The 11,091-nt window shown below is 45.0% G+C and overlaps 1 protein-coding gene across 1 annotated transcript; it reads left to right on the forward strand.

Moving 5' to 3' along the window:
• The first annotated feature begins 361 nt into the window (after positions 1–361).
• LOC121447931 (arylacetamide deacetylase-like 3) lies at positions 362–10,052 on the forward strand. Its single transcript, XM_041651263.1, has 4 exons — positions 362–532; positions 7,782–7,998; positions 8,635–8,698; positions 9,278–10,052. The coding sequence occupies exons 1-4, from the start codon at positions 362–364 to the stop codon at positions 10,050–10,052; spliced, it is 1,227 nt and encodes a 408-aa protein (XP_041507197.1).
• The last annotated feature ends 1,039 nt before the right edge of the window (positions 10,053–11,091 follow it).

The following is an 11,091-nucleotide window of genomic DNA, read 5'->3' on the forward strand; positions in this document are numbered from 1 at the left end:
GACTAGAGTTAGGTGTGGGCGATGACGTTTGTGGAACTGTCTATGACTACGGTAACTCCGTGGCTTACCCAATGCAATGTCTAGTAGCAATGCCAGGATTTAAATGGGAGCTCTTGAGATCTCTTTCCAAATGAATGAGCCGATAAGGAGCCACTTTCTCCTCTGCACCGCGGCTCGTCTAGAACCACACCCTCCTCTGTGTCAGCGACTCCAAGTTTGGGCTGTGGGCTGGTGTTTACTAGAAGCAGGGAGGAGGGGAGAGAAGCTGGTGATATATAAGAGGCCTACTGGGTTGCACTGCATCTTCCAGGGCCTGTGACAGGCACAAACGACACTTGGCCTCCTCTGAAGCAGAAGCAGCATGGTGGTTCTGGCCCTGACACTCCTTGTAGCCGCTGTTGCTACGTTCTCGCTGGGAGTCCTGCTGTGGGTGGTCTGTATACAGTTTTGGACTGAACACATCCCTGAAGGCATCACTCATCCTGTCAGGCTGAGGATCCTCAGCTGCCTTTTACATCTGACCATGACGTGGGTGAGTTTAGGTTTTGCTTGCCTCCTTTGCCTGAGGACTGAGGACAGAAGTGAGGAAAAAGCAAACACTGGATGCTTCAATACTAATGATTCAAAGTATGTAAAGAGAAAGTAAATATTCTTCATGTTTCAGTCGACTTCTTATTACTGTAACAAAATACCCAAGACAATGGGTTTACAATGCAAAAAAGGTTGATTTAGGCTCATGTTTTCTGAGGTTGTAGCTTGTTATGTTAGCTTCAGTGTACTGGGCCTGGGGAAAGAGAGTATATTCCAGTAGGAGTATAGGACTGAGGAAATCTTCTCATGTCCCAAGGAACAAAAGAGGAAGAAGAAGGCTGAGGTCCCACAGTGCCTTTTCTTTAAAGTCATCTAGTATTTATTATACAAAGCAATGGGCTTCGCTGTGTATTTTAGAGAATATATGTCATTAGACTTTGTTCTTTTTTTGTTTTGTTTTTGAGACAGGGTTTCTCTGTGTGGTCTCAGCTGTCCAGGAACCCACTCTGTAGACCAGGTTAGCCTGAAACTCCAAGATCTGCCTGTCTCTGCCTTCAGATTGCCTAGCTTAGACTTTGATCTTTTTTTTAAAAATTGTTTTTATTAAGCTATATTTTTTTCTCTGCTCCATTCCCTTCCTCTCCCCTCCCCTTCTTCCTTCTCCCGTGATCTCCATGCTTCCAATTTACTCAGGAGATCTTGTCTTTATCTACTTCCCATGTAGATTAGATCTATGTATGTCTCTCTTAGGATCCTCTTTGTTGTCTATATTCTCTGTGATTATGAATTGCAGGTTGATTTTTCTTTGCTTTATGTCTAAAAGCCACTTATGACTGAGTAGATATTATATTTGTCTTTCTGGGTCTGGGTTACTTCACTCAATATGATGTTTTCTAGATCCATCCATTTGCCTCCAAATTTCAAGATGTCGTCATTTTTTTCTGCTGTATAGTACTCCACTGTGTAAATGTACCACATTTTCTTTATCCATTATTCAGTCGAGGGGCATTTAGGTTGTTTCCAGGTTCTGGCTATGACAAACAATGCTGCTATGAACATAGTTGAGCACATGTCCTTGAGGTATGATTGAGTATACTTTGGAAATATACCCAAAAGTGGTATTGCTGGTCTTGAGGTAGGTTGTTTCCTAATCTTCTGAGAAATTTCCATACTGATATTGAAAGCAGCTGTGTCAATTTGCACTCCCACCAGCAATGGAGGAGTGTTCCCTTTACCCCACAACCTCTCCAGCATAAGTTGTCATCAGTGTTTTTGATCTTGGCCATTTGTGCAAGTGTAAGATGGAATCTCAGAGTTGTTTTGATTTGTTTTTCTCTGATGGTTAAGGATGCTGAGCATTTCCTCAAGTGTCTTTCAGCCACTTTAGATTCCTCTGTTGAGAGTTCTCTGTTTGGTTATTGGATGATTTGTTCTTTTGTTGATCAATTTCTTGAGTTCTTTTTATATTTTGTAGATCAGCCCTCTGTCTGATGTGGGGTTGGTGAAGATCTTTTCCCATTCTGTAGATTTCGACTTTATCCTCTACCTTCCCCGAGTGGTCTATATCCCCAGTGATCTCAGCACCTCTCAGCCTTCTTTGCAGAGGCTCTATTACCTATAAATAGCATCACCCTGGGGCCATTTCCAAATGAAAGCCTGAGAAACATGGAATTGTGCAAACTATGGTACCCAATTAACACAGAAGGAAAGTCCAATCTCTCTCTCTCTCTCTCTTTTTTTTATTAGTCCTGGGTAATTTGCGAAGGGATGAGTTTTTGGGCTCCAGTAACTACAAACCTACTAATTAGAGTCAGCAAACAACAAAAGCAAGAAAACAGAAAGTAAATTAGTAAATTAGCTCAAGACATGAGCAGAACCATAAAATATACCTTTAAAAACAAAAGAAAACAAACTATCTTTTTTCATTTTACATTTCCACTCCTTCCCTTCCTCCCTCCGCCTACCCCCTATCCCACCCCCCATCCACTCTTCAGATAGGGTAAGGCACTTTGCTTTGGAGAAGGTTCAAAGCCCTCCCTACTATATTTAGGCTGAGCAAGGTAGCCATCCAAAGAGAATAGGTTCCCAAAGAGCCAGTACAAGCAGTAGGGATAAATCCTGGTGCCACTGCCAGTGGCCCTGCGGTCTGCCCCAGCCATGCAACTGTTATCCACACTCAGAGGGACTAGTTTGAACCTATGCTGGTTCCTTCTGGCTGGAGTTGGTGAGCTCCCATTAGCTCAGGTAGACTGTTTCAGTGGGTGTACCGATGATGGTTTGACCTCTTTGTTCATATTCTCACTCCTCCCACTCTTCAACTGGACTTTTGAAGTTCAGCCCAGTGTTCTGCTGCGGGTCTCTGCCTCTTTTTCCATCAGTTGCTGGATGAAGGTTCCATGGTGATATGTAAGATAGTCTTCAGTCTGACTTCAGAGTAAGGCCAGTTCAGGCAACCTCTCCTCTATTGCTTAGGGCTTGGAATTTGCATGCAAATGGATGAAACTAGAAAAAACATCCTGAGTGAGGTAACCAGATCCAGAAAGATGATGAACATGGTATGTACTAACTCATAAGTGGATATGTAAAGCAAAGGATATTGAGCCTAAAGTTCATGATTTTAGAGAAGCTAAGGAACAAGGTGAACCCTAAGAAAAACATACATAGCTCTTCCTGGGAAGGATAAATAGACAAGATCACCTGATAAAATTGGGAGTATGGGGGTTGAGGGAAAGGGAGGGCAGAAGGAGAAGAGTAGGGGAGAGGGAAGCAGGGAGAAGTGCTTGAGGGAACGGGGTAGTTGAGATGGAGGAAGGACAGAGATGAGAGCAAGGAAAGAGATATTTTGATTGAGGGAGCCATTATGGGGCTAGCAAGAAACCTGGCACTAGAGAAATTCCCAGTCATCCTAAGGATGATCCCAGCTAGAACACACTTTTTAAAAACAGTAAAATTCATTTACGTTATGGGTATGGGTTTCTCCCTTCTCACGGCCCCCTTCTTATTTCTAGCTCACAGCCACACTCCCAACCATTTTTACACACACGCATAAAAATGACTAGGTGATCCAGATATGAGAGAGCATGGTTTCTGTCCTGAATCTGGGTCACCTCACTTACTCTAACACCCTGAGGACCGTGTCTCCTACCACACAGACATCTGAGCATCCATGTTCACTGCTGCTCTATTCACAACAGGCAGGAACGGAAACCACCCTTGACATCGATCAAGAGATGAATGGATGAAGAAAACACACAGGAGGAAATGCACAGTGAAAAGAAATGAGACAAGGTCTCACTATATAGGCCAGGCTTGCCTTCAACTACAGAGATGTCTGCCTGTGTCTGTCTCTTGAGTGTTGGGATTAAAGGTGTGCACCACCACACTCAGACACAATAGAGATGTCTGCCTGTGTCTGTCTCTTGAGTGTTGGGATTAAAGGTGTGCACCACCACACTCAGACACAATAGAGATGTCTGCCTGTGTCTGTCTCTTGAGTGTTGGGATTAAAGGTGTGCACCACCACACTCAGACACAATAAAGATGTCTGCCTGTGTCTGTCTCTTGAGTGTTGGGATTAAAGGTGTGCACCACCACACTCAGACACAATAGAGATGTCTGCCTGTGTCTGTCTCTTGAGTGTTGGGATTAAAGGTGTGCACCACCACACTCAGACACAACAGAGTTTTACTCAAGCATTAAAGAGAGAGGGAGCATTTTTAGGAAACTGATGCAACTGGAGATCATTATGTCAAGTGTAATGTACTGGCACATTTAAAACAAACAGCACCCTGGGCCTGTTTTTACACACGGCCAGACTAGAATCCATGATTTTCCCTCTGTCATTTTCTTTTGTAGTCTACAGTCCAGGTTCCTAGTTATCATGACTCAGTTTCCCTGTGTGCTAAACAGGGAATCATAGCAGCCCCTACAGCCTGACGTTTCTCGAGGATCCCAGAGTTGAGCTATCCAGAGGGCATATTGCAACATCTGGGCTAGGATAAGCCCTGCTTGCACATTGCCCGCTGTTACTGTTGATTCTTTCTGTAATGGAATGTTAAGCAACCACTGTGTGTCCTGGCCCAGGATCTGAGCCCAGAGATAGGCGGGGGGGGGGGGGGGGGGGGGAATAAAAGAGGCAGAGTCTCCCTCTGGGGAGCTTGCAGTCCATAGTAGCAGAGGGCAGGGGCTGGCCCAAAGGACTCTAACTGCAAAGGGTTTCATACAGGGGCCCGACCCAGGAGGAAAGCACAGCAAGGCAGAGGGGGAGACATGGACTTGCTTACTCAAGAGTCAGAATGCAAGCAGCCCATAGCTTTGATGAGTAAGGATACAAATTACCCCCTTTTCACTGCTAACCTATACAGCATCTCCTGCCAACGGGGGTTAGGAGCCTGGAGGTTAGCAGAACACGGTCTCCAGGGCAGAACTGTAACTCTCTCATAAGAAGAATAACAAATGTTTTGACTGAGGGATTATTTTGTGTGCTACAGAGAGTGGTAGCCTTATCCCTTTGAGACCAGGGTGCTGTCCAACGGCATGTTCATGTGTGTGCATATGTTCAAGTGTGCGCATCGTTACAGCATACATACCATTTGTCTGATGGCTCCAAGGAGATGAAACTGCCTTCCTGGGTGAATTTCTTGTATTTATGATATATTTTAAAGAATGTTCTGTGGCACTGGGAAGATAGTGCAGCCTGTAAAGTGCCCACTGCCCAAGCACGGGAACTTGAGTTCAGATCATGAGAAGCCAAGCACAGACCTAGCATGATGGTTTAAGCCTGTGCCCGGGGAACGGAGGGAGGCACAGAGACAAGAGAATCCTTGAAGTTCATTGGCCAGCCTACCTAGTCCAACTGATGAGATCAGTAAGGGACCCTGTCTCAAAAAATAAACTAGATGGGTCTGTGAGATGGTGCGGTAGCTAATGTCAGTTGGTACCACCCTGATGGTCCAAGTTCTATCCCTTCTAGAACTTCCACATGGTGGAAGATGGAACAGACTCCGCCAAGCTGTCCTCTGATCTCTGCGCATGTACTGTGGCTCATGTGTACCCCCCACACACCCACAAATAAATAAATACACTAAAATAATAAATCATTAAATAAATAAAGATGATGCGGTCGAGGAATGACACCTAGTGTTGACCTCTGGTCTCCTCATACACACACAGATGTGCATATACCTGTATTAGTAAATACATACAGTACATACATCCAACACACTGTAGACATACCAAAAGGGAAAAAAATGTTCTGAGGTGAGTCCACAGGCTTCAATCACAGTCCAGAGGGCTGGGATTTAGGACTAGAAACTACTGGAAAGATCCGGGGAGTACCCGCTTATTTATTTGTTTGAAAATGATTTTTCATACAGCATATTCCATTCATGGTTTCCTCTCCCTCATCTCCTCTCAGATTCTCCCTATTTCCCCAGCCATTTGACTCTATGCCTCCTTTCTCTCTTTCTTTAGAAAACAAGCAGGCCAATGAAGAACAAACAAACCAGAATAAAAGCAAATAGGAAAACAAACGGAAGCCAGGCAGTGGTGGTGCACACCTTAAATCCCAGCACTTGGGAAGCAGGGATCTCTGAGTTGGAGACCAGTCTGGTCTACAGAGTGAGTTCCAGGACAGCTGAGGCTGCACAGAGAAACCCTACCTGAAAATAAGAAAATGAAAGAAATAAAGAAAAAGAAAAATAGGAAGGGGCAAAAACAAAGAAAAAGCAGGAGAAAAAAAAAAGAAAACGCAAGAGAAACATACACAAACACACACACAAATTCGAAACTGAAAACCATAACAGATAATCAAAATACAAGCAAAGTTGGGTTTTTTTTGTCTGTTTGTTTTTAAAAGCCCCACAAAAGCATTATGAGACAAAACATTTCTAAAAACATTATTGAGTTATTTTGTGTTGCCCATCTACTTCTGGGTATGGAACTGCCCTTAAATATGGTGTATATACCCAAAGAGACTCCATTAGAGAAAACTCTTTTCTTTTTTGAGTGGTTGTGAATTGGAGATAGTATCTTGGTTAGGGATGGGGCTGGTGTCCACTTCCCCTCTCAGCACTGGGACCCTATCTAGCTTGGACCTTGTGTATGCTGCCACAGTCTATGGGAGTTCATATATGTGCCAGTCCTGTTCTGCCTGGAAGACACGGTTTCCTTGGCATCAGCTATCCCCACCAGCTCTTACCTATTCCTCCTGTGCCCTCAGGGAAGGCTTTGAGGGAGACATCCCATTTAGAACAGAGTGTTCCAAGGTCTCTCACTTTCTGCATATTTCCCAGTTGTTGGTCTCTGTATTTATTCCAACCTCTTGCAGGAGGAAGCTTCTCTGGTGATGGTGGAGTGAGACACTGGTTTATGAATATAGAAGAATGTTGTTTCAGGTGCTGGAGAGATGGCTCAGTGGTTAAGAGCATTGCCTGCTCTTCCAAAGGTCCTGAGTTCAATTCCCAGCAACCACATGGTGGCTCACAACCATCTGTAAAGAGGTCTGGCACCCTCTTCTGGCCTTCAGGCATACAGACAGAATATTGTATACATATAAATAAATAAATAAATAAATATTTAAAAATAATAATAATAATGTTTTTTTAAAAAAGAAGAATGTTGTTCTTTATTAATATTCATATTTCTTTTGGAAACATTTACCTTGATCTCAAAGATAGCACAATAACCTGAAGAAGCCTCATTTGCCACCACCGGTATTGACATCCCTCACCATGTGGTCAAACACATACACCTTCCCACTTCTACCCTCATTCTTAATTTTCCTAAAGAGAAAAGCCTTTCACGATATGTATTTTCCAGAAAGATTTCAGTAATTGCTCTGGAAAGGCAAGAAAACACCTCTTTCTCCCTCTTCAAAAACATCATCTCCATAGCAATACATATTTGGGAGACCCAGGCTGTCTTCCCTGGAGAGAAGACCACACCCAGACCCCAGGTAGAGCAGGAGTCTTTAAAAGGGAGTCTCATGGATTAGCCAGAAGCCTAGTTTGTCGTGTCTGGCAGGTAAAGTGTCTGGGGAGAGTGTGATTGAGAGGAGTCGGTCTGGTGATGGGCCTGGGTAGGTGTGGCTTTACCTGCAGATGCCTCATGCGGAGGCTGAGAGACAGCGGAAATGCACGTCTGGGGTCCAGTCTGATCCTGGGGAGGGTAGGTGTGTCTGACCGGCTCCGGGCTGCATGCAAAATGACTGATACATAATCTTAACCCATTGTCTCTTCTCTCTCTGACAGGGGATGATTTTTGAGAAGCTGGGACTGTGTTATGCACCCCAGTTTGCCAGTTTTGTGCATGATCTGAAGCCCCTCAAGAGAGATCCTGATGTTGTGGTCACGGATCTTCGCTTTGGGACAATTCCTGTGAAACTATACCAGCCTAAGGAACACTCCTCCACTCTTAGGCCTGGCATCATCTTCTTCCATGGTGGTGGAACCATCCTAGGGAGCTTAAGTAAGAAAGTTTTTTTCTGGCTTCCTTAAGGCCCTTGTCATCCTGCTAAGTAGGCTTAAACAATGGTCACTTTGTAGGAGCTGGAGAGATGGCTCAGTAGGTAAGAGCACTTGCGGCTCTTCCAAAGGACCCAAGTTTGGTTCCTAACACCCATCTATGACATCATACAACTGCCTGACACACCTTCACACATGTGTGTACAACATATCCACAACAGGAAAAGTAACATAAATCTTAAAGGAAGGATGGTCATTCTCCCTGTAGATGGTTTAATGTTATGCCTAAGAAAACCCAGGACAATTAGTAGGCACAGATCACTTTGGTGGTATACTGTGCAATGGTCTGACCTCTTCCTAAACTGATGTAAGGATACCACTCTCACACACTGAGCCACTGTGATCTATCCACTTTTGATAAGTGTTGATGCTCAGTGGGTCATGGGCATCTTGGAGAATGCTGTCCTCGCAGCCCACAAAAGCAAAACAGTGAGGAGTTGGAAGGATATTTACTCAACAGTCAGAGGTTATTTTATGGCTGCTCAGCTAACTTAGGCACTCTGTTTACAAGAGAAGAATGGCCACAAGGGCTGCAGAGAGGAAAATGTCCTAATAATGTGACGTTTGATTTGTTTTACAGGAACGCACCACAACATATGCTTACGTTTGTCCAAGGACTGCGGCTCTGTTGTTTTGGCAGTCGGGTGAGAAAGGGGCTAATGGAACACATAAAGCAGACAGCCCTGATTTGGAGTGACAGTGTCTGGAGTTTAAACCTGAAGCAGATGGAACTGGAGAGGAGAATGGGGGAGGGCTGGGCTGTGAGGACCCAGTAAGGAGAAGCAAGGAACAGAGGAGAGCGGGACGGTGGACTGAAGCCCCTGCCTTGGTGCATGAAATCTTTGTGGATTAAGGCATCATTTTACTCTGTCTTTTGGAGGCTGGTGGGAATGGGGATGGCACTTTGATTTTGGCTCGAAGAGTTCCTTAGGTCTAACAGCCCTGCTCATAGCAGACATAGCATCTCCTCTACCTAAAGCCAGCGGTGCCCTGCATGCCCACTGGAACATCTGAACAATATCACATCCATTTTCAAGTGCAATTGCCTCCTCTGAGCCCGAGTGGCAGGCGTGAAGGCTTTATGTCTACTGTGTGTTTGGGTCCTTGCCTATCTCCTCCTGTTCAGGTGTCAAAAAGGGATTTGAGATACGAGACGTTAGACAAGGGTCCTTTGGGTTTGACTGGGCATCGAACATAATCTCTGGTCCTTGATTCCACTTCAGATACAGAAAGTCTCCCAAGTACAAGTACCCAGTGATGAAAGACGACTGTATCGCAGCCACCACCCAGTTTCTGAAGTCATTGCAGGTGTATGGAGTGGACCCGGCTCGGGTTGTGGTCTGTGGTGACAGCGTGGGAGGGAACGCAGCCACTGTGATTTGTCAAGAATTTCTGAAGCAAGGAGATCTCCCCCAGATCCGGGCCCAGATTTTGATCTACTCTTCACTGCAAAGCATAGATTTCCGGGGCCCTTCTTATCAACAGAACGCCAACATTCCACTGCTCTCTTGGAATCTGGCCTTTTATTGTTGGTGTTGTCACCTAGACTTGAGGACTTCCTGGAAAAATGCCATCAAGAATGGTACCCATTTGCCTCCGGAAGTCTGGGAGAAATACAGAAAGTGGTTGGGCTCAGAAAACATCCCAGAGAGGTTTAAGAAGCGAGGCTACCAATACATACCCCCAGGACCTGTGAATGAAGACGCTTACCAGGAGATAAACCTCACACTGAACTCAGTATGCTCGCCCCTCATTGCAGAAGATGATATAGTGTCTCGGCTCCCAGAAACCTGCATTGTGAGCTGCGAGTATGACCTTCTTCGGGACCATTCCCTCTTATACAAGAAGAGGCTGGAAGATCTGGGGGTGCCTGTGACGTGGCACCACATGGAGGATGGTTTCCATGGAGTGCTTAATACCCTTGACTTTGGCTTCTTGACTTTCCCTTGCTCCTCAAGAATTATGGATGTGGTTATCCAGTTTATTAGAAAGTTGTGACCCTCATCCCTTCCTGTGGTGGCTCCACCAACATAGTCTGGGCCCTAGAAGAGTACAATGTATGGTTTTTACGATGAATAGAGAAGAGACAGCCTGGGGAGAATGCAGTGAGACTCTACGTCCTTGTTCACTCTTGGGGAAAGTCTGAGCTGACCATCTTCAGCATCCATTTGAGAGACTGAATCTGCATGAAGCTTGTCCAGAATCCCCTTAGCTAGAAGTCAGGCTGTCTAGGCTGATTGAGACTGTATGATAGGTGTATCTGTTAGACTTGACCTGGAAGAAAACAGGTGTGTTGTGTACAGTCTCACTGAGCTTTGCCAGTGTGGCTCAGGATGTAGAACTCTGATGCCCAAGTCTGTTGGGTGGTGGGTGGTCTGTGGTGGTGGTGACACTTTCTGGGTGCCCAACTTGCTTGAACTGAAAGCTACGAGACAATGGACAGATTCTCCATGGTACATGGTATAAATGGAGACTTTTCTCCTCGTCTGGGCCCAGTGGAACCGTTTCTCTCTGCCCACCAGTCCTTGTAACCACTTATAAGATAACCACTCAGAGGCTCAGTATTAATTGTAATTGTTTGGCCAATGGCTTTAGGCATATTACTGAGTAGCTCTCACAATTAAAGTAACCCATCTCTACTAATTCGCGTATCGTCACATGGCCATGGCTTACCAGTGATACCCTGGCATGGTACTCCTTTGGCTGCTACATGGTGTATGCCTGACTCTGCCTTCTTTCTCTCTGTATCTTTGGATTTCTCACCTGGCTCTATTCTGCCTGGTCACCGGTTAAATCAGCTTTATTCATCAACCAATGAGGGAGACACATATTTACAGCATACAGAAGGACATCTTACATCAACATGGCTCTTCTATAAAGATGGATAAAGACAGCCAGAGTTGTATGCCTAGGAGAACTTAGAAGTTCTGGTATCAGAGTTGAATTCCCAACAAATGGCCCTAAAGTAGTATCATAAATATTAAGACCAGAAGGAAGCTGAGTTCAACCAAACTCAGGCCACATTCACAGTGGGAAT

Source organism: Microtus oregoni, unplaced genomic scaffold (assembly GCF_018167655.1).
Source record: "Microtus oregoni isolate MIOR12 unplaced genomic scaffold, Mior012 000005F_ref0000423, whole genome shotgun sequence".
Classification (NCBI taxonomy): Eukaryota; Metazoa; Chordata; class Mammalia; order Rodentia; family Cricetidae; genus Microtus; species Microtus oregoni.